This window comes from Vicia villosa, linkage group LG4 (genome assembly GCF_029867415.1).
Source record: "Vicia villosa cultivar HV-30 ecotype Madison, WI linkage group LG4, Vvil1.0, whole genome shotgun sequence".
NCBI lineage: Eukaryota > Viridiplantae > Streptophyta > Magnoliopsida > Fabales > Fabaceae > Vicia > Vicia villosa.
The window spans coordinates 45,680,418-45,706,765 of record NC_081183.1 but is presented as its reverse complement, the minus strand read 5'-3'; the positions used below and the strand labels follow the sequence as shown (position 1 = coordinate 45,706,765).

Sequence of the window (26,348 nt, the reverse complement as noted above, 5' to 3'; positions counted from 1 at the left end):
CAGAAAGTTCAAAGGGGATGATTACCTGGGAGGCGTAAATAGCGCGTATTTCTTCGGTGTTAGGGTTTTGAACGTGCTCTTGTTCCCCAGACCGTGTTGTTGATTGGAGCTTCAGAGCAGGTTGAAGAACATTTGAAGATGAAGCCATAGAGAAATTTCTGATTAAGAGAGCGAGATTTTGAAGAGATTGAAGATGTTTGGTTTTTTGAAGAAGATGAAGAAATAGGAATGAAAGATTGTGTAGAAGTGCAAGATCAAGTATTTAAAGGTTTAACGGAAACCCTTTTTAAAATCTTTTGGGTAAAATCCAAGGAACACGTGGCGGCTGGTGATTTAATCCAACGGCGGTCGAATAAAGTTAGCTTCACTCCTAGTATGTAGGAGTAATGATCAACAAGTAAGGTTAAAACGTGGGAATGTAAGTTATGAGAAGACATCTTTGAAAATGACAAGACGTTTCGGAAACAGGGTCATCAATGATTATGACGTTAGTCAGCAGTCTTGGAACTCTCAAAGATCAATAAAGAACGAAATCTTATAATGACAAGAAACGCCTATTTCTGTTGACTCTCGAAACAGGCATTTATTGGGGGCAATTTGTTAGCTGAAGATTTCGTTTTGTAGTATTTATCCTTCGGAGAAGTAAAAAATCGAAGGAAAGATGGTTACTGATGGCCATCCCTTAAAAATAAAAGAATGGCTACTGATGGTCATGCTTCGAGAGTAAAGATTTCTAAGTTCGCTATGAAGATAATGAATACTGAAAGCTGGTGAAAAGTATGTGTCTTCGGGGACTTAGACAAATTTATAAATATATTCAAGTATTACTACTTAGCGTGTTTTTTTCGTAGTGTTTGTTTAATACACTGCCACGCGTCGAAGACAGACTCAGGCGGGAAGATTTGAAATTCGAAGACGGTTTCGTAACTGTCCAAGTAACAGATGGCATCGCTAGAAGTTCTTATGAGAAACGTGGCAGCAGATTAGTATAGGACCGTTAAGGTCGAAACTAGTATAAATAGGAGTCTTAATGTTAGGATTCTGTGTGTTCATTTTGTACAAATCACTCACATATTTACTCAAGTATCAAGCGTTAAGAGAAAGAGTTCGCTGAGAAAATGTACGTATGACACCACCATTTTAATACATGTGTATTATCTTTTGTTTTTTTTTAAATATCTTCCAGAATTACTGCATTTCGTTTACTTCTTGCCATTTACATTTCTGTATCTTTACTTTAATGTCATTTACTTTCGAATTACTTTCATGTTATTTACTTTCAAAGTCTTTAACATTTCTGCAGTTTAAGATTCTTTACGTTTCAATAGTCCTTTTAATTTTCTATGTTATGTTACTTATCTTTTCGCTGAAGTCACATTTATATATAACAAAGTGATTGTCAAGACTATTTGTTCTTTAATCGAACAACGCTTATTGAAGAAGACAAATAATGAATATGGTTCGAATGAACATTGATGACAATCTTCTTGACTATGTGTCCTAGGATCAATCTAGTCGATCCTGCGAGTAACCAAATCATATTTATTATAGTTTGGAAGACTAGCGGTTGTTTACCGGAAATCACCGTAAACACATACATGTATTCTCATCATTCTAAAACCAAACAATCATCATCATGTAGATTATTCTATAAGGTTCGTTTAGCCCAAAACGGCACATTAAACGGACCAACGGTTAAAAAGTTATGCATCTTTGAACTTTTCAACTATCTCAAAACAAACAACAGCACGCGGCGCCATCCATGTTCGCGGCGCGAACTGAGCGTCCCAAGAATCCTTGGCTCTCTGCCAAGCCATTCGCGGTGCAAACATCGGCACGCGGCGCGGAACGAGAAAAAGTTACGCCTTCGCGGCGCCAATACAGGTACGCGGCGCGACCTGTGCGTATCACCAATTCCTGGCATTCTGCTCACCTGTTCGCGGCGCCAACCCTGTGCACGCGGCGCAAACCGGCGATTTCAGAAACCCCAACCTGCAGAAAACAGCATTCCACACATTCCAAACTCACCCAATTTATACCAGTACGAACCTAGGAAAATAGAATGCACAAACAACACGAGAAACACTTCATAATACATCAATTACGCACCAATTGAGGTCATAACAACATAAATATCATGGATTCAATTATGGGATCAAACATCACACAATTGGACTCAATCCCTAAACCTATCATATGACTCAATTGACACGAATTCTACATCTATTCAGCATTATCAACCCCTAACCCGATAATAGATGATAATCAGACAAGTCCCCCTTACCTTAGACAATTTCTTGATTCTTGGTCTCTCCCTCTACCGTTCTCCTTCACGTTCCTCGTTCCTCAGACTTCTGTTCTTTCACGCTCTTTCTTTGTTCCCAATTCCAATTGTTTTATGAAATAATAATAAAATTAGTAAAAGGATTACAAAATCACCCCCCCTCTTTTACTATTTCCTCATATGGCCCCCCCTCTTTTACATCTATTAAACATCCCGGCCATCGGAACGAGTGCACACAAGTAATTATAATTACAATCATTAGCCTCAATATACCATTTCTTGCAAAACAACTCAAATTGAGTTTCGCTCTTTTCTAAGAATTAAATCAATTTCTCCCTTCATAGAGTATAATTCCTCATTATATCTAGAATCTACAATAACCCCTTAACAACAACACAAAATTATTACAACGTCATATAGCATCAACTCTTCGTTTTAATTTCACCGAATACATACTCGTTAACTACGTACAACCATAATAACATATTCATCATCTCGACAATTATTCAAAAGAGTTATAATTCTTCGACACGACATCCTTACATCCACTGGATTCTAAATCCAACATATAGATCAAGACATATTCTCTATGTAGGCTTCCGACATATTAATTCCTTACTTCCTGCGAGTAGTACTCATAACACTACTCCACATCACACTTTCGCTGCGCGACTCTGATTACCCGTCTTAAGTCATCATCCACCATGTTGCACTCTTTCATATTCACTTCTTCATAAGTTCACACAACATAGTGAGTGATTATTCTCACGGCTTAGTATTCATCACATCTTAAACCATTAAGGTAACAAAACAAGCTTATCTCTTCTATATGATTCCATCTACTACCAACAAGAGATTTAGGGTGATCAAGTCCTAAATTTGTCAATATTAGTTGAAAATCATATTTAAGCATAAACCGTCGTTACTACATAATAGTGTCCCTTTCCAAGTTTGCACCCAAACTCATTAACATCGTCATAGTCCAATAATTCACTACGGTGTCCTTCTAGAATATCCTTCTGAAGCTCAAAACATCAGTTACACAAATCCAATCACTCAACCTCACTACATCGTTTTCGTCGATTCTGAATTCACCGCCTTTACTTTGGTAATTCAAAGTCAACCTATCGATCAACTCAACATCATCTTTCTGATCTTCTCTAATCTCGTCAAGAATACCACTAGTCATCTTCTAGCATACTCAATCTAACACTATTAGGAGTGCCTTCACATACTAACTCAAGTCTCTAAATTGTCCAATTAAATCCAACTCATTCATCATTAGCACCGACATTTTAAAGACTTCTTACGCAACACAATAGCACAACATCTTCCTCATTAGGTTGGTAATTCAAACCAAAATCATGATCCTAAAAAAATATACTCTAATCATCTCTGCTGCCTCATATTAAGCCATTTCTGATCGAAGAGGTACTTCAACTCTTATGATCATTAAACACTCCGAATCTTGAACCATACAACTAACCTGCAAGACCAAGACCACATTCATAACTCGTGGTTTTAATCCAAATTCCATGACATCCTCCACGTCCATATATCATTCCACTCAGAATCTCAACAAAGTCTTCCTCACGTCAACAGATGTTAGAAATTCTCTACAATTCTTCGTTTATACTTATCGTTACTTTGCCATCACAAATACGATTCCAAGAGTTCTAAAGTTTATTCCATCTTTACTACTAATTCACTCTTCACTAAAATCCATCGGCATTCAAATCATCTTTATTACCGAATATCTCATCGACTTATTCATCAACCACATGTCCTACTCAACTTCGTTTCAAATAATCGGTAGTAGACATCCCTATTCAACAAGTTCCACGCTTCCTTAACCGAATTCAGACTATCTCCTCATAGGATCACCTCTACTGTACTTATAACTCTCCCATAAGGTAGAACATAATCCCTCCTCCTCGTAGGTTCAAACGGCACATTAATCCGACACTCGGAACTCAAGATATGAATTTTCCAATCATTGCCCGAAAAATGCAACACTGACATCATGCAGCGACACTCTATACGATATATCCAAAACTCCTCAATTGGTAAATTCAATTCTTAAAATTACTCCTCAACAAACCTTCTAATTATTCCTTCGATCCATTCGACACTGACACTGACATCCCGTGCAGTACCAATAAACAAGTCTAGTTATAAGAACAAGAGTAACCGTAACTTCACCTCTTTCCAACGTCATCCTGTCACAATTAAATATGTTACAGCTGCTGCAACTATTTTTATAACAAAGTTCATCTCGTTAGCTTTCCGACGCTTCAAACGGAACTCAATTCGGATGTCCAGAACTCCAGTTATGAATTTTCGAAGTTCTGCGGCTATTCAGCAATTTTCTTGCGTTTCGCTTACGAAAATCTCACTCCAAAACTCATTCTCTTCAACTCGATCACATTCCAAACAGCTCCTTATCATATCTCTTCACTTCCAAACATTCTTATAATTTGAGCAACATATCTCATCATCGAAAAGCGATTTCTGGAACATTACGACAGCAATCCTCGTTGCAAACTTGCAGCTGAATCTCTTCCGAGAACTAAAGCTACTCAACTGACATCTTCGCAGTACACCAGTAGAGCTGACACATTACAACTTTTCAATTTCCTTCTCTTACAATAACTGTCAATTACCTCTAATCATCTTCCTTCAAGATGTTCCAACTCAATTCCCAGTGAAGTCTTAATTCCAAGTCACCTTCGATTCGGAAACAACAAACTCCAACAACGCTCGCACTGTTGCCAACAACAGCCTACTGAATCAATCTTCTTACAACTGAAACATAACCGAGAAGCGAAGCTTCTCCTCCACTTGTTTCAATCCAACACCTGCAACAAACAACCAAGTACCGACAGTGATTCACTCACATGTCGTGTACCAAGGAATAAAATGGCGACAATATACAACTGTCGCGCAACTCAACTGACTCAACAATTGGCCGGACGGACCAACCAGGCTCTGATACCACTATTGTAACACCCTTCTAAACCCCACGGAAATTAATAAAATAATTCAGAGTAAAACATGAAAAACAAGGGTGCCACAATTCCAATTAAAACAAATTTATCATAAATTCATTGTCATGCTTTCACTAAGGAACAATTCATCATAATACACCAAACATCTCATGTTAACACAGCGGAAATTCACCATACGGATAAGCATAACATCATCTATGCAATATCTCACAAATTACTCCAATAACAACAAAATAGAGTATCATCATAACTCTAAACTAGCGTTCCCCCAGTGTTACAATATCAGAGCATGACACCGACACTATACTAAACGAACTGGCTCATGAGCTAATCCTCACCGAACCAAAAGCAGCTATCCTCAATCTGAAAATGTCAACAGTAAGGGTGAGTCTCATCACAGTTAACAAATGTTATTGCATCTTAAATAACAACACATCATAGTTATATTATTCACCCAATTCATCATATTCAGATTATCAGGAACATCCATCATTTACACAAACGTCAACAAAACACATCTTTCAAACAGACAAGCATACTCAACATTATTTCAACAAAACACACAACCAACACGTCATCAATATTTATAACACTGGAATACTTCCAATCATGTTATAAATGTATGCATATGTATGAACTGACACTATGCATGTGGTACCAAAATTCGTGAATCATATTCACAGGACTTCTCTCTGCGATACTGCCCTTCAAGTCGCTCCCACCCCACATGGGCACACGACTAACCTCATCGCTCACACCCCCATGGGCACACGATGACTGCTTACTAATCTCCGCACAATGGGAATTAGCCACCAACGATCCACTCATCAACGGGATCCAATGTAAATGATTTATGAATGAATGCACACATATCACATACTTATATCATCACCGATCCGATGCTTAACATCGTCTCATTTCATCTCACCAATATCATCACAAACAAGTATGTACATGTCCAAGCATCATTCAATCATTCACATACGTTCACCACAATCAACATATTAATATTAACAGCATATTAATATTCACAAATCATCAATCATCACCATATAATTCTCAACAATCATCACATCGTAATGTTTTCAAAACAACATCTTATATTGTCACATTTCATCATATATGTCAACAATACATCATCCAATTAAACAAATCGTCACATGATTAATATTTCAACATAGCATGTATTTAACACATCTCGTCACATATATGTACAATACATCATTCACCAAGAAATAAAATCATATTTAAAAATAATTGGATTCACGCCTCATTCCATCATTTAAAACATAGGCTATCTCATAAGATTCATCGTGCTCGAAACGGCACTAAAAACAGACCTACGGTTCGAAAGTTACACATCATTTAACTTTCAAGAAAACAACTAACGCTACAGCACGCGGCGCAACCAAGACTTCGCGGCGCGACCTGAAGCATACCAACACGTTTGCGGCGCCAACCTATGCACGCGGCGCGATACGAGGAAAAAGTACGCCTTCGCGGCGCCAACAAGGAGACGCGGCGCGAACTGGCGATTTCACAGATTTTCGGGTCTGCGTCAGATCCTGCGATCTCACCCAATTTGAGTCCAAAACTGACTCTAAACATCATATACAGTCAGTTAATCATCAATTGCATCATTATTCATCATCACACATCAAAACAACACATAATCAATCAATAATTCATGCAATTTTCATCAATTCATAACCTCCCTAAACCCGACATATAATCCAATTGACTCAACAACATCCCCAATCAATATTATTATCCAAGAACACAATAATAGATGATAACCGGAGAGTCCCCCCCTTACCTTAGCCAAAGATTCTTGATTGGTCTCTCCCTCCATTGCTCCTCTTCACGTACCAGCTTCCCAATCCCTCATCTCCTCTGCTCTGCTTTTCACGTTCCTTTTTTTTCCTTTCTCCCAATTTTCCTTATTTTTATGAAAAATAACATTTTAATTAGTAAAGGGCTTTACTAACATAGCACCCCCTCTTTACTAATACCACACTTGGCCCAACACTATAAACCATCTTTCTTCCAATTAAATCCCACAAACCACCAATAATTCTAATTATAAATTAAATTTCCATTTAAATTAAAAATTAAAATATACGGGTGTTACAACTCTCCCCCACTAAAAGAGTTTTCGTCCTCGAAAACATACCTCAAGTACCCAGCTCGTATAAGAGTCCTCCACCTGACCCTCCAGCTCCCAATTAACATTACCATCGGTCAATCCTCAAAATCCATCTGACATAACCAACAGGAAACATGTTTCATACATTCAAATCCCAGTTCTTACGTTGCATTTGACTATCCAAAAGTGTACCACTCGCTATATCTCCAAAAGGTTAACTACGATAGAACATTGAGGTACAACCTATACAATACGCTCAACAACTGAGTAATACAATTACACAATCCATAATATGATCACACTGATCAACACTGCAGTAATGCATACCATCTACCGAACTTACCAACCTTCGACACACTTTCCATCTGAGTGATAAGGCAATACTTACACTTTTTCACCAACTACTTCCTTCAAGAACTCAATACTCATATTCCCATACCACTGAATTCTAATTATCTGACTCCTCTTAAGTCACACCATCAATTATCCAGCACTTTACATTCCGCTTTTTCCGCAATACTCTGATTACTCATCACAATCATCTATACCAAATAGATTTCTGAGTTTTACCCGATTCCGACTCTCTTTACTCATTCGTTTCAAGAATCATTCTTCATCATTCATGGTACCAATTTACCACTCAATAATACTTACTCGCACTCAAAAGCAAATTCTTGAGTTTTTACATCTATTAAACATCCCGGCCATCGGAACAAGTGCACACAAGTAATTATAATTACAATCATTAGCCTCAATATACCATTTCTTGCAAAACAACTCAAATTGAGTTTCGCTCTTTTCTAAGAATTAAATCAATTTCTCCCTTCATAGAGTATAATTCCTCATTATATCTAGAATCTACAATAACCCCTTAACAACAACACAAAATTATTACAACGTCATATAGCATCAACTCTTCGTTTTAATTTCACCGAATACATACTCGTTAACTACGTACAACCATAATAACATATTCATCATCTCGACAATTATTCAAAAGAGTTATAATTCTTCGACACGACATCCTTACATCCACTGGATTCTAAATCCAACATATAGATCAAGACATATTCTCTATGTAGGCTTCCGACATATTAATTCCTTACTTCCTGCGAGTAGTACTCATAACACTACTCCACATCACACTTTCGCTGCGCGACTCTGATTACCCGTCTTAAGTCATCATCCACCATGTTGCACTCTTTCATATTCACTTCTTCATAAGTTCACACAACATAGTGAGTGATTATTCTCACGGATTAGTATTCATCACATCTTAAACCATTAAGGTAACAAAACAAGCTTATCTCTTCTATATGATTCCATATACTACCAACAAGAGATTTAGGGTGATCAAGTCCTAAATTTGTCAATATTAGTTGAAAATCATATTTAAGCATAAACCGTCGTTACTACATAATAGTGTCCCTTTCCAAGTTTGCACCCAAACTCATTAACATCGTCATAGTCCAATAATTCACTACGGTGTCCTTCTAGAATATCCTTCTGAAGCTCAAAACATCAGTTACACAAATCCAATCACTCAACCTCATTACATCGTTTTCGTCGATTCTGAATTCACCGCCTTTACTTTGGTAATTCAAAGTCAACCTATCGATCAACTCAACATCATCTTTCTGATCTTCTCTAATCTCGTCAAGAATACCACTAGTCATCTTCTAGCATACTCAATCTAACACTATTAGGAGTGCCTTCACATACTAACTCAAGTCTCTAAATTGTCCAATTAAATCCAACTCATTCATCATTAGCACCGACATTTTAAAGACTTCTTACGCAACACAATAGCACAACATCTTCCTCATTAGGTTGGTAATTCAAACCAAAATCATGATCCTAAAAAAATATACTCTAATCATCTCTGCTGCCTCATATTAAGCCATTTCTGATCGAAGAGGTACTTCAACTCTTATGATCATTAAACACTCCGAATCTTGAACCATACAACTAACCTGCAAGACCAAGACCACATTCATAACTCGTGGTTTTAATCCAAATTCCATGACATCCTCCACGTCCATATATCATTCCACTCAGAATCTCAACAAAGTCTTCCTCACGTCAACAGATGTTAGAAATTCTCTACAATTCTTCGTTTATACTTATCGTTACTTTGCCATCACAAATACGATTCCAAGAGTTCTAAAGTTTATTCCATCTTTACTACTAATTCACTCTTCACTAAAATCCATCGGCATTCAAATCATCTTTATTACCGAATATCTCATCGACTTATTCATCAACCACATGTCCTACTCAACTTCGTTTCAAATAATCGGTAGTAGACATCCCTATTCAACAAGTTCCACGCTTCCTTAACCGAATTCAGACTATCTCCTCATAGGATCACCTCTACTGTACTTATAACTCTCCCATAAGGTAGAACATAATCCCTCCTCCTCGTAGGTTCAAACGGCACATTAATCCGACACTCGGAACTCAAGATATGAATTTTCCAATCATTGCCCGAAAAATGCAACACTGACATCATGCAGCGACACTCTATACGATATATCCAAAACTCCTCAATTGGTAAATTCAATTCTTAAAATTACTCCTCAACAAACCTTCTAATTATTCCTTCGATCCATTCGACACTGACACTGACATCCCGTGCAGTACCAATAAACAAGTCTAGTTATAAGAACAAGAGTAACCGTAACTTCACCTCTTTCCAACGTCATCCTGTCACAATTAAATATGTTACAGCTGCTGCAACTATTTTTATAACAAAGTTCATCTCGTTAGCTTTCCGACGCTTCAAACGGAACTCAATTCGGATGTCCAGAACTCCAGTTATGAATTTTCGAAGTTCTGCGGCTATTCAGCAATTTTCTTGCGTTTCGCTTACGAAAATCTCACTCCAAAACTCATTCTCTTCAACTCGATCACATTCCAAACAGCTCCTTATCATATCTCTTCACTTCCAAACATTCTTATAATTTGAGCAACATATCTCATCATCGAAAAGCGATTTCTGGAACATTACGACAGCAATCCTCGTTGCAAACTTGCAGCTGAATCTCTTCCGAGAACTAAAGCTACTCAACTGACATCTTCGCAGTACACCAGTAGAGCTGACACATTGCAACTTTCCAATTTCCTTCTCTTACAATAACTGTCAATTACCTCTAATCATCTTCCTTCAAGATGTTCCAACTCAATTCCCAGTGAAGTCTTAATTCCAAGTCACCTTCGATTCGGAAACAACAAACTCCAACAACGCTCGCACTGTTGCCAACAACAGCCTACTGAATCAATCTTCTTACAACTGAAACATAACCGAGAAGCGAAGCTTCTCCTCCACTTGTTTCAATCCAACACCTGCAACAAACAACCAAGTACCGACAGTGATTCACTCACATGTCGTGTACCAAGGAATAAAATGGCGACAATATACAACTGTCGCGCAACTCAACTGACTCAACAATTGGCCGGACGGACCAACCAGGCTCTGATACCACTATTGTAACACCCTTCTAAACCCCACGGAAATTAATAAAATAATTCAGAGTAAAACATGAAAAACAAGGGTGCCACAATTCCAATTAAAACAAATTTATCATAAATTCATTGTCATGCTTTCACTAAGGAACAATTCATCATAATACACCAAACATCTCATGTTAACACAGCGGAAATTCACCATACGGATAAGCATAACATCATCTATGCAATATCTCACAAATTACTCCAATAACAACAAAATAGAGTATCATCATAACTCTAAACTAGCGTTCCCCCAGTGTTACAATATCAGAGCATGACACCGACACTATACTAAACGAACTGGCTCATGAGCTAATCCTCACCGAACCAAAAGCAGCTATCCTCAATCTGAAAATGTCAACAGTAAGGGTGAGTCTCATCACAGTTAACAAATGTTATTGCATCTTAAATAACAACACATCATAGTTATATTATTCACCCAATTCATCATATTCAGATTATCAGGAACATCCATCATTTACACAAACGTCAACAAAACACATCTTTCAAACAGACAAGCATACTCAACATTATTTCAACAAAACACACAACCAACACGTCATCAATATTTATAACACTGGAATACTTCCAATCATGTTATAAATGTATGCATATGTATGAACTGACACTATGCATGTGGTACCAAAATTCGTGAATCATATTCACAGGACTTCTCTCTGCGATACTGCCCTTCAAGTCGCTCCCACCCCACATGGGCACACGACTAACCTCATCGCTCACACCCCCATGGGCACACGATGACTGCTTACTAATCTCCGCACAATGGGAATTAGCCACCAACGATCCACTCATCAACGGGATCCAATGTAAATGATTTATGAATGAATGCACACATATCACATACTTATATCATCACCGATCCGATGCTTAACATCGTCTCATTTCATCTCACCAATATCATCACAAACAAGTATGTACATGTCCAAGCATCATTCAATCATTCACATACGTTCACCACAATCAACATATTAATATTAACAGCATATTAATATTCACAAATCATCAATCATCACCATATAATTCTTAACAATCATCACATCGTAATGTTTTCAAAACAACATCTTATATTGTCACATTTCATCATATATGTCAACAATACATCATCCAATTAAACAAATCGTCACATGATTAATATTTCAACATAGCATGTATTTAACACATCTCGTCACATATATGTACAATACATCATTCACCAAGAAATAAAATCATATTTAAAAATAATTGGATTCACGCCTCATTCCATCATTTAAAACATAGGCTATCTCATAAGATTCATCGTGCTCGAAACGGCACTAAAAACAGACCTACGGTTCGAAAGTTACACATCATTTAACTTTCAAGAAAACAACTAACGCTACAGCACGCGGCGCAACCAAGACTTCGCGGCGCGACCTGAAGCATACCAACACGTTCGCGGCGCCAACCTATGCACGCGGCGCGATACGAGGAAAAAGTACGCCTTCGCGGCGCCAACAAGGAGACGCGGCGCGAACTGGCGATTTCACAGATTTTCGGGTCTGCGTCAGATCCTGCGATCTCACCCAATTTGAGTCCAAAACTGACTCTAAACATCATATACAGTCAGTTAATCATCAATTGCATCATTATTCATCATCACACATCAAAACAACACATAATCAATCAATAATTCATGCAATTTTCATCAATTCATAACCTCCCTAAACCCGACATATAATCCAATTGACTCAACAACATCCCCAATCAATATTATTATCCAAGAACACAATAATAGATGATAACCGGAGAGTCCCCCCTTACCTTAGCCAAAGATTCTTGATTGGTCTCTCCCTCCATTGCTCCTCTTCACGTACCAGCTTCCCAATCCCTCATCTCCTCTGCTCTGCTTTTCACGTTCCTTTTTTTTCCTTTCTCCCAATTTTCCTTATTTTTATGAAAAATAACATTTTAATTAGTAAAGGTCTTTACTAACATAGCACCCCCTCTTTACTAATACCACACTTGGCCCAACACTATAAACCATCTTTCTTCCAATTAAATCCCACAAACCACCAATAATTCTAATTATAAATTAAATTTCCATTTAAATTAAAAATTAAAATATACGGGTGTTACAACTCTCCCCCACTAAAAGAGTTTTCGTCCTCGAAAACATACCTCAAGTACCCAGCTCGTATAAGAGTCCTCCACCTGACCCTCCAGCTCCCAATTAACATTACCATCGGTCAATCCTCAAAATCCATCTGACATAACCAACAGGAAACATGTTTCATACATTCAAATCCCAGTTCTTACGTTGCATTTGACTATCCAAAAGTGTACCACTCGCTATATCTCCAAAAGGTTAACTACGATAGAACATTGAGGTACAACCTATACAATACGCTCAACAACTGAGTAATACAATTACACAATCCATAATATGATCACACTGATCAACACTGCAGTAATGCATACCATCTACCGAACTTACCAACCTTCGACACACTTTCCATCTGAGTGATAAGGCAATACTTACACTTTTTCACCAACTACTTCCTTCAAGAACTCAATACTCATATTCCCATACCACTGAATTCTAATTATCTGACTCCTCTTAAGTCACACCATCAATTATCCAGCACTTTACATTCCGCTTTTTCCGCAATACTCTGATTACTCATCACAATCATCTATACCAAATAGATTTCTGAGTTTTACCCGATTCCGACTCTCTTTACTCATTCGTTTCAAGAATCATTCTTCATCATTCATGGTACCAATTTACCACTCAATAATACTTACTCGCACTCAAAAGCAAATTCTTGAGTTTTTACATCTATTAAACATCCCGGCCATCGGAACAAGTGCACACAAGTAATTATAATTACAATCATTAGCCTCAATATACCATTTCTTGCAAAACAACTCAAATTGAGTTTCGCTCTTTTCTAAGAATTAAATCAATTTCTCCCTTCATAGAGTATAATTCCTCATTATATCTAGAATCTACAATAACCCCTTAACAACAACACAAAATTATTACAACGTCATATAGCATCAACTCTTCGTTTTAATTTCACCGAATACATACTCGTTAACTACGTACAACCATAATAACATATTCATCATCTCGACAATTATTCAAAAGAGTTATAATTCTTCGACACGACATCCTTACATCCACTGGATTCTAAATCCAACATATAGATCAAGACATATTCTCTATGTAGGCTTCCGACATATTAATTCCTTACTTCCTGCGAGTAGTACTCATAACACTACTCCACATCACACTTTCGCTGCGCGACTCTGATTACCCGTCTTAAGTCATCATCCACCATGTTGCACTCTTTCATATTCACTTCTTCATAAGTTCACACAACATAGTGAGTGATTATTCTCACGGATTAGTATTCATCACATCTTAAACCATTAAGGTAACAAAACAAGCTTATCTCTTCTATATGATTCCATATACTACCAACAAGAGATTTAGGGTGATCAAGTCCTAAATTTGTCAATATTAGTTGAAAATCATATTTAAGCATAAACCGTCGTTACTACATAATAGTGTCCCTTTCCAAGTTTGCACCCAAACTCATTAACATCGTCATAGTCCAATAATTCACTACGGTGTCCTTCTAGAATATCCTTCTGAAGCTCAAAACATCAGTTACACAAATCCAATCACTCAACCTCATTACATCGTTTTCGTCGATTCTGAATTCACCGCCTTTACTTTGGTAATTCAAACTCAACCTATCGATCAACTCAACATCATCTTTCTGATCTTCTCTAATCTCGTCAAGAATACCACTAGTCATCTTCTAGCATACTCAATCTAACACTATTAGGAGTGCCTTCACATACTAACTCAAGTCTCTAAATTGTCCAATTAAATCCAACTCATTCATCATTAGCACCGACATTTTAAAGACTTCTTACGCAACACAATAGCACAACATCTTCCTCATTAGGTTGGTAATTCAAACCAAAATCATGATCCTAAAAAAATATACTCTAATCATCTCTGCTGCCTCATATTAAGCCATTTCTGATCGAAGAGGTACTTCAACTCTTATGATCATTAAACACTCCGAATCTTGAACCATACAACTAACCTGCAAGACCAAGACCACATTCATAACTCGTGGTTTTAATCCAAATTCCATGACATCCTCCACGTCCATATATCATTCCACTCAGAATCTCAACAAAGTCTTCCTCACGTCAACAGATGTTAGAAATTCTCTACAATTCTTCGTTTATACTTATCGTTACTTTGCCATCACAAATACGATTCCAAGAGTTCTAAAGTTTATTCCATCTTTACTACTAATTCACTCTTCACTAAAATCCATCGGCATTCAAATCATCTTTATTACCGAATATCTCATCGACTTATTCATCAACCACATGTCCTACTCAACTTCGTTTCAAATAATCGGTAGTAGACATCCCTATTCAACAAGTTCCACGCTTCCTTAACCGAATTCAGACTATCTCCTCATAGGATCACCTCTACTGTACTTATAACTCTCCCATAAGTTAGAACATAATCCCTCCTCCTCGTAGGTTCAAACGGCACATTAATCCGACACTCGGAACTCAAGATATGAATTTTCCAATCATTGCCCGAAAAATGCAACACTGACATCATGCAGCGACACTCTATACGATATATCCAAAACTCCTCAATTGGTAAATTCAATTCTTAAAATTACTCCTCAACAAACCTTCTAATTATTCCTTCGATCCATTCGACACTGACACTGACATCCCGTGCAGTACCAATAAACAAGTCTAGTTATAAGAACAAGAGTAACCGTAACTTCACCTCTTTCCAACGTCATCCTGTCACAATTAAATATGTTACAGCTGCTGCAACTATTTTTATAACAAAGTTCATCTCGTTAGCTTTCCGACGCTTCAAACGGAACTCAATTCGGATGTCCAAAACTCCAGTTATGAATTTTCGAAGTTCTGCGGCTATTCAGCAATTTTCTTGCGTTTCGCTTACGAAAATCTCACTCCAAAACTCATTCTCTTCAACTCGATCACATTCCAAACAGCTCCTTATCATATCTCTTCACTTCCAAACATTCTTATAATTTGAGCAACATATCTCATCATCGAAAAGCGATTTCTGGAACATTACGACAGCAATCCTCGTTGCAAACTTGCAGCTGAATCTCTTCCGAGAACTAAAGCTACTCAACTGACATCTTCGCAGTACACCAGTAGAGCTGACACATTGAAACTTTCCAATTTCCTTCTCTTACAATAACTGTCAATTACCTCTAATCATCTTCCTTCAAGATGTTCCAACTCAATTCCCAGTGAAGTCTTAATTCCAAGTCACCTTCGATTCGGAAACAACAAACTCCAACAACGCTCGCACTGTTGCCAACAACAGCCTACTGAATCAATCTTCTTACAACTGAAACATAACCGAGAAGCGAAGCTTCTCCTCCACTTGTTTCAATCCAACACCTGCAACAAACAACCAAGTACCGACAGTGATTCACTCACATGTCGTGTACCAAGGAATAAAATGGCGACAATATACAACTGTCGCGCAACTCAACTGACTCAACAATTGGCCGGACGGACCAACCAGGCTCTGATACCACTATTGTAACACCCTTCTAAACCCCACGGAAATTAATAAAATAATTCAGAGTAAAACATGAAAAACAAGGGTGCCACAATTCCAATTAAAACAAATTTATCATAAATTCATTGTCATGCTTTCACTAAGGAACAATTCATCATAATACACCAAACATCTCATGTTAACACAGCGGAAATTCACCATACGGATAAGCATAACATCATCTATGCAATATCTCACAAATTACTCCAATAACAACAAAATAGAGTATCATCATAACTCTAAACTAGCGTTCCCCCAGTGTTACAATATCAGAGCATGACACCGACACTATACTAAACGAACTGGCTCATGAGCTAATCCTCACCGAACCAAAAGCAGCTATCCTCAATCTGAAAATGTCAACAGTAAGGGTGAGTCTCATCACAGTTAACAAATGTTATTGCATCTTAAATAACAACACATCATAGTTATATTATTCACCCAATTCATCATATTCAGATTATCAGGAACATCCATCATTTACACAAACGTCAACAAAACACATCTTTCAAACAGACAAGCATACTCAACATTATTTCAACAAAACACACAACCAACACGTCATCAATATTTATAACACTGGAATACTTCCAATCATGTTATAAATGTATGCATATGTATGAACTGACACTATGCATGTGGTACCAAAATTCGTGAATCATATTCACAGGACTTCTCTCTGCGATACTGCCCTTCAAGTCGCTCCCACCCCACATGGGCACACGACTAACCTCATCGCTCACACCCCCATGGGCACACGATGACTGCTTACTAATCTCCGCACAATGGGAATTAGCCACCAACGATCCACTCATCAACGGGATCCAATGTAAATGATTTATGAATGAATGCACACATATCACATACTTATATCATCACCGATCCGATGCTTAACATCGTCTCATTTCATCTCACCAATATCATCACAAACAAGTATGTACATGTCCAAGCATCATTCAATCATTCACATACGTTCACCACAATCAACATATTAATATTAACAGCATATTAATATTCACAAATCATCAATCATCACCATATAATTCTCAACAATCATCACATCGTAATGTTTTCAAAACAACATCTTATATTGTCACATTTCATCATATATGTCAACAATACATCATCCAATTAAACAAATCGTCACATGATTAATATTTCAACATAGCATGTATTTAACACATCTCGTCACATATATGTACAATACATCATTCACCAAGAAATAAAATCATATTTAAAAATAATTGGATTCACGCCTCATTCCATCATTTAAAACATAGGCTATCTCATAAGATTCATCGTGCTCGAAACGGCACTAAAAACAGACCTACGGTTCGAAAGTTACACATCATTTAACTTTCAAGAAAACAACTAACGCTACAGCACGCGGCGCAACCAAGACTTCGCGGCGCGACCTGAAGCATACCAACACGTTCGCGGCGCCAACCTATGCACGCGGCGCGATACGAGGAAAAAGTACGCCTTCGCGGCGCCAACAAGGGGACGCAGCGCGAACTGGCGATTTCACAGATTTCCGGGTCTGCGTCAGATCCTGCGATCTCACCCAATTTGAGTCCAAAACTGACTCTAAACATCATATACTGTCAGTTAATCATCAATTGCATCATTATTCATCATCACACATCAAAACAACACATAATCAATCAATAATTCATGCAATTTTCATCAATTCATAACCTCCCTAAACCCGACATATAATCCAATTGACTCAACAACATCCCCAATCAATATTATTATCCAAGAACACAATAATAGATGATAACCGGAGAGTCCCCCCCTTACCTTAGCCAAAGATTCTTGATTGGTCTCTCCCTCCATTGCTCCTCTTCACGTACCAGCTTCCCAATCCCTCATCTCCTCTGCTCTGCTTTTCACGTTCCTTTTTTTTCCTTTCTCCCAATTTTCCTTATTTTTATGAAAAATAATATTTTAATTAGTAAAGGGCTTTACTAACATAGCACCCCCTCTTTACTAATACCACACTTGGCCCAACACTATAAACCATCTTTCTTCCAATTAAATCCCACAAACCACCAATAATTCTAATTATAAATTAAATTTCCATTTAAATTAAAAATTAAAATATACGGGTGTTACAGGCGTTACAACTCTCCCCCACTAAAAGAGTTTTCGTCCTCGAAAACATACCTCAAGCAAAGAGTTCCGGATAGGAATCTTTCATCTGGCTTTCTAACTCCCAGGTGACGTTTCCATCAGCTGGCCCTCCCCAAGATACTTTGACTAAAGCTTTTTCTTTGCCCCGCAATTGCTTCAGTCTTCTATCTTCAATCCTCACAGGCAACGTTTCAACCGTTAAGTTGTCTTTAACCTGTACATCATCCACTTGGATCACATGGGACGGATCTGAAATGTATTTCCTCAACTGAGACACATGAAACACATCATGCAAGTTTGCAAGCATCGGCGGTAAGGCGACACGATATGCCACTTCTCCCACTTTTTCAGAAATTTGGAATGGTCCAATAAAACGTGGAGTCAACTTCTTTGACTTCAATGCCCGACCAATACCCGTCATAGGAGTAACCTTCATAAACACATGATCTCCCTCTTGGAACTCAAGTGTCTTCCTTCTTTTATCATAATAACTCTTCTGACGACTCTGAGAAGCTCTCATCTTCTCTTGAATCATCTTAATCTTCTCCGTAGTCTGTTGTACAATTTCTAGTCCAATTACAGCACTCTCACCAGCTTCGTACCAACACAATGGAGTTCTACATCTCCTACCATACAATGCCTCAAACGGAGCCATACCTATACTCGAATGAAAACTGTTAATGTAGGTAAATTCAATCAAAGGCAGATAACTATCCCAAGTACCTCCTTTTTCCAACACACAAGCACGTAACAAATCTTCTAACGACTGAATTGTCCTCTCAGTCTGTCCATCCGTCTGCGGATGATAAGCAGAACTCAATCTCAGCTTAGTACCCAAAGCCTTTTGCAAACCTTCCCAGAACTTAGACGTAAATCTCGGATCTCTGTCTGACACGATACTTGAAGGAATACCATGAAGACTAACTATCTTCTCAATATATAATTGAGCCAGCTTCTCCATTGGATAATCCATTCTCACCGGTATAAAATGTGCAGACTTCGTCAACCTGTCTACCACGACCCAGATAGCTTTACAATTCTTGACAGTTCTCGGTAAACCCGACACAAAATCCATTGATATACTATCCCACTTCCACTCAGGAATAAACATCGGTTGCATAAACCCAGACAGTTTCTGATGCTCAATCTTTGACTTCTGGCAAATCAAACAAGAGTACACAAACTCGGCAATTTCCTTCTTCATTCCCGGCCACCAAAACAACTTTTTCAAATCATGATACATCTTGGTAGCACCAGGATGAATACTCAATCCACTACGGTGTCCTTCTTCTAAAATATGTTTTCGGAGTTCAGCAATATCAGGAACACAAACTCTGTCACCAAACCTCAGTACACCATTCTTGTCAATTCTGAATTCACCACTCTTGCCTTGGTTAATCAGAGTCAACTTATTTATCAACTCAACATCATCTTTCTGACCCTCTCTAATCTCTTCAAGAATGCCACTAGTCAGCTTCAACATACCCAATTTAACACTAGTAAGAGTACCTTCACATACTAAACTCAAGTCTCTGAATTGTTCAATCAAATCCAATTCCTTCACCATTAGCATAGACATATGCAAGGTTTTCCTACTAAATGCATCAGCAACAACGTTTGCTTTACCCGGATGGTAATTCAAACGAAAATCATAATCTTTCAGAAATTCTAACCATCTTCTCTGCCTCATATTCAACTCTTTCTGGTCAAAGAGATACTTCAGACTCTTATGATCACTGAATACCTCAAATCTCGAACCATACAAATAGTGTCGCCACAACTTCAAAACAAAGACTACAGCTGCCAACTCCAAATCATGAGTCGGATAATTCCTCTCATGTACTTTAAGTTGTCTCGACGCATAAGCGACTACTTGTTGATTTTGCATTAACACACCACCTAAACCCATCAGTGACGCATCACAATAAATCACAAATGGTTCTGTCGGATTCGGCAAAATCAAGAAAGGAGCACTAGTCAACCTTCTCTTCAACTCTTGGAATCCCTCTTCACATTTTGCATCCCAAATAAAAGCTTGTCCCCTCCTGGTTAGTTTAGTTAACGGCAATGCTAACTTTGAAAATCCTTCAATAAACTTTCTGTAGTAACCTGCAAGACCAAGAAAACTACGAATCTCTGACACTAACTTTGGAGCTTCCCACTGAGACACAGCTTCTATCTTTGTAGGATCAACAGCAATACCATTCTTAGAAATCACATGTCCAAGAAAACTGACTTCCTCTAACCAGAATTCACACTTCGACAGTTTGGCGAAAAGTTGCTTCTCTTTCAACAGCTCTAACACAGTTCTGAGATGTCCTGCATGTTCTTCCTCATTCTTAGAGTATATTAGGATGTCATCTATAAACACCACCACGAACTTATCGAGATAAGGATGAAAGATCCTATTCATATACTCCATAAAAACACTAGGTGCATTAGTAACTCCAAACGGCATTACAGAATACTCATAATGTCCATACCTTGTTCTAAACGCAGTCTTCTGAATGTCTTCATCTTTCACACGTATCTGGTGATACCCAGACCTCAGATCAATTTTACTAAATACTCGCGCTCCAACCAACTGATCCATCAAATCATCAATCCTCGGCAATGGATACCGATTCTTGATAGTAACCTTGTTCAATTGTCTGTAATCTACGCACAGCCTCATCGAACCCTCTTTCTTCTTTACTAGTAACACAGGCGCACCCCACGGAGAAACACTAGGACGAATGAATTTCTTCTCAAGCAATTCATCTAACTGCTTCTTCAGCTCAGCCAACTCAGACGGCGACATACGATACGGGGCCATCGACACTGGACTAGTTCCCGGAATTAAATCAATAGAAAACTCCACTTCTCTTTCCGGTGGTAATTCATTCACATCTTCTGGAAAAACTTATGGAAATTCACACACCACAGGTAATTCGCTACTCGTCACTTTTTCTTTCACATTCATCAATGCGAACAACATAAATACTGTTGCACCCTCTCCGATAGCCTCATTCACCTGTCTGGTTGTCATCTCCAGATTATCAGTACTAACCTCTTCAGGAAAAATTACCGTCTTCGCAAAACAGTTGATATGAACACGGTTGAACTCCAACCAGTTCATTCCCAGGATTACATCAAGTTGTTTCAACGGAAGGCACACTAAGTCCATTTCGAATTCTCTACCAAAAATGTCAACCGGACAATTCAAGCATGCAGACGAAGTAGTTACTGAACCCGACGCAGGAGTGTCAATAACCATACTTCCATTTATCTCAGATATCTCAAGATTTAACCTCGTAGCATAGTCCAAAGAAATAAAAGAATGAGTTGCTCCAGTATCAATAATCGCAACTAAAGGTGTGCCATGAATGAAACACGTACCTTTAATCAATCTATCCTCTGGAGTAGTCTCTGACCCGGTCAAAGCAAAAACCTTTCCTCCCGATTGGTTCTTCTTTGGCTTGGGACAATTAGGACTGATGTGACCCTCTTCACCACAGTTGTAACAAGTCACAACCCTCTTCTTACAATCAGCCGCAACATGACCCACTTCCTCACACTTGAAGCACTTCTTCTGGTTCAGCTTACACTCATTCCTACGGTGCCCAACTTCACCACAGTTATAGCATCTGATACGAGCATTGGAATCTCCCCCACTGGGTTTCTTCCAATCAACAGGTTTTCCTCTACCATATGGTTTACCTTTATCCATAGGCTTCTTACCCTTTCTGTCAACCAACTCGCGAGAGTGAGATGACTTCAGCTTGATGCTATCTTCCTCAAAAATCCTGCTACAATCCACTAAGTCAACAAACCTCCTAATCCTCTGGTACCTAATACCCTGCTTGATCTCATCCCGAAGACCATTCTCGAACTTGACACATTTCAAGAACTCACTGGCTTCGTCGTTGTTGTAGTGCACATAGTACTTTGCCAGTTCCACAAACTTGGCAGCATACTCTGGTACAATCATGTTACCTTGAACCAACTCCAGAAATTCCACTTCTTTTCTACCCCTGACATCCTCAGGAAAATACCTCCTCATAAATTCCCTTTTGAATATAGCCCAAGTAACCGCTATACCACCGGCATCCAGTTCAGCTTTGGTTGTCAACCACCAGTCATCAGCCTCTTCAGACAACATGTGAGTGCCAAACCTCACCTTGAGATTCTCCGCACAGTCAATGACTCAGAAAATCCTCTCGATCTCCTTGAGCCATTTCTGAGCACCCTCAGGATCATGCGTGCCTTTGAACAATGGAGGATTGTTCCTCTGAAAATTCCCCAGTTGCCTATCAGCACCAATTCCTGCTCCTACAGTCCCTCCTCCAAGCACACCAGCAATCATGCCCAGGGCCTCAGCAAGAGCTTCATCGTTTCTTCCTCCTCTTCCAGCCATTTGTTCTGCTTAATCACAACAACCCAGTCAGAACAAAAGTATCGACAAATAACTCGTATTAGTCGTATACACAGAAAAACTGACACTGACACTAAGACTCTGGTCACCACGACCGACTATGCTCTGATACCACTATTGTAACACCCCTCTAATAACTCGCGGCAAATAAACAATTATTAAATCAGAGTAACCTGTAGAGAGGTATCACAATTCATAAATAATGAAAACACACGTCAGTATAAGTCATGCATTTACTGAAACACCTAAAATCATAACTCATTAATCAAATCCATGTTTTACACAGCGGAAATACTTCATCAAGTCAACATTATATCACTAATGTATCAGACTTCAACCAAAACAAATAAATATAGAGTTACAATCAAAACTCCAAAACAAGCGTTCCCAGTGTTACAACTATCAGAGCATGACACCTGACGCTAACTAAAACACTGACTCATGAGCTAATCCTCACCGAGTCAAACAGTCGCTATCCTCAATCTGAAAATGACAACATGTAAGGGTGAGTCTCGTCATAATTAACAAATGTTATAAGGTTATAAAGCAATAACACGTCACAGTTGCATCATTCACCCAATTGTTTCATAAACAGACATTCAAAACAAGTCAAACAACAATCAACACACCATTCAACGTTTACAACACTGGAATACATCCAATCATGTTATAAATTATGCATATGAATGAACCGACACTATGCATGTGGTAACAACATCATCCAATGGGAATAACCCATGACCGATCCAACATCATCCAGATACGGCCCTGCCAGCACAGATTCCACACAATGGGAATCATGCCCTTTACTGATCCAACACACCCTTATGGATACAGTATCGTCAATGAATATGAATGAATGCAACATATATAACATACTTATACCATCATCATCATCATCATCAATATCATCATCATCATCAAGTATGTTCATATATATCAACATCATTCAATCACAATTCTATCATCATCACATAGAAAATATACATGTATTTGCACCAATCATCATCATCAATAAGAAATAGCATACATGTATTCTCATCATTCTAAAACCAAACAATCATCATCATGTAGATTATTCTATAAGGTTCGTTTAGCTCAAAACGGCACATTAAACGGACCAACGGTTAAAATGTTATGCATCTTTGAACTTTTCAACTATCTCAAAACAAACAACAGCACGTGGCGCCATCCATGTTCGCGGCGCGAACTGAGCGTCCCAAGAATCCTTGGCTCTCTACCAAGCCATTCGCGGCGCAAACATCGGCACGCGGCGTGGAACGAGAAAAAGTTACGCCTTCGCGGCGCCAATACAGGTACGCGGCGCGACCTGTGCGTATCACCAATTCCTGGCATTCTGCCCACCTGTTCGCGGCGCCAACCCTGTGCACGCGGCGCAAACCGGCGATTTCAGAAACCCCAACCTGCAGAAAACAGCATTCCACACATTCCAAACTCACCCAATTCATACCAGTACGAACCTAGGAAAATAGAATGCACAAACAACACGAGAAACACTTCATAATACATCAATTACGCACCAATTGAGGTCATAACAACATAAATATCATGGATTCAATTATGGGATCAAACATCACACAATTGGACTCAATCCCTAAACCTATCATATGACTCAATTGACACGAATTCTACATCTATTCAGCATTATCAACCCCTAACCCGATAATAGATGATAATCAGACAAGTCCCCCTTACCTTAGACAATTTCTTGATTCTTGGTCTCTCCCTCCACCGTTCTCCTTCACGTTCCTCGTTCCTCAGACTTCTGTTCTTTCACGCTCTTTCTTTGTTCCCAATTCCAATTGTTTTATGAAATAATAATAAAATTAGTAAAAGAATTACAAAATCACCCCCCCCCCCTCTTTTACTATTTCCTCATATGGCCCAAATGCCAAAAACCTTATTTATTCATTATTTCCACAATTTCTTTAATAATTCTAATTATTAATTCAATAATCAAATTAAATTAATATTAAAATTATACGGGCGTTACAACTGCCATAACCAACTTTCTGCTTCTTCTTATCATCATACGGTTTCCCACGGTATTGTCCTTTCCCTTTCCCATCATTCGAAGACTTGTAGTTAGAAGCACTCTCCCTACTATCCTCATCATAAATCTGAATCTTGTTAACCAACTCCGCAAAATAAGTAATATGTTGGTAGCCAATAGACTTCTTGATATCATGCCTCAAACCATTCATAAACTTCAAACACTTAGACCTCTCCACATTCGTAGTACTGTAATGAGAACAATATTGAATCAACTCTTGGAATTTTGCAGCATACTCCGCCACCGTTCCATTTCCTTGCTTCAACTCCAGAAATTCAACCTCTTTCTTTCCATGCACATCTTCCGGAAAATAGTTTTCCAAAAATGCATCATGGAAAAGAGCCCAAGTAAATTCCATGCCTTCCTCATCAAATCTCTGCACGGTATTACCCCACCAATCCTCAGGTTCCTTCTCTAGCATGTGAGTGCCAAACTGCAATTTCTGCACATCAGTACAATTCATGACTCGAAAGATCTTCTTGATCGCTTTCAACCATGGTTGTGCCTTATCCAGTTCATGCTCTTCCTCAAATATCGGAGGATTGTTCCTTCGGAAATCTCCCAAAGCACGAAACTAATTCTCCTTTCTATTGCCAGAATTCTCGTTCGGCGCTTGCTCACTAGCACCACAGTTAACCTCGTTAATGCTTCAGCAATAGCGTCATAATTCCTTTCTGCACCCATCGCCCTAAAACATCCAATAAACAATAGACAAACAATATTGATCATGTCAGATACATAAATCGAATACGACGGGAATAAAGACATTAATAACCTTGACCAATTGGTCGATCATGCTCTAATACCACTAATGTAACACCCCTTTTCTAACCCTAAATAATTCAATATAATAATAGAGTAAGATAGCATGCATACGATAAAGGTTGCCACATGTCGTTTCCACAATAATGAAAATCAACAATAAACATACACCAAATCATATTTATAACACATATTTAAAATATCATGTTTCTTCAATATGCATATCGCAACGGAATATTTGTTTTCTCAAAATATTTCAATGATCATATCTCATACTATAATCATCTACGAACATAATGACCATATCATATCATAAATGTATCATATGAATTCAAACATAGGCATCAAAGCCACATAACATAATATATTCAAATAC

The 26,348-nt window shown here is 38.3% G+C and overlaps 1 protein-coding gene across 1 annotated transcript in view; it reads right to left on the bottom strand.

Annotated features, from left to right (window-relative positions):
• LOC131597152 (uncharacterized) overlaps nucleotides 1–25,673 on the bottom strand; it is a 28,808-nt gene extending 3,135 nt beyond the window's left edge. Inside the window, exon 1 of the mRNA XM_058869863.1 lies at nucleotides 25,167–25,673. Coding sequence (XP_058725846.1) covers nucleotides 25,167–25,673 — 507 coding nt within the window. The remainder of the gene's footprint in view (nucleotides 1–25,166) is intronic.
• Between the last annotated feature and the right edge of the window lie 675 nt (nucleotides 25,674–26,348).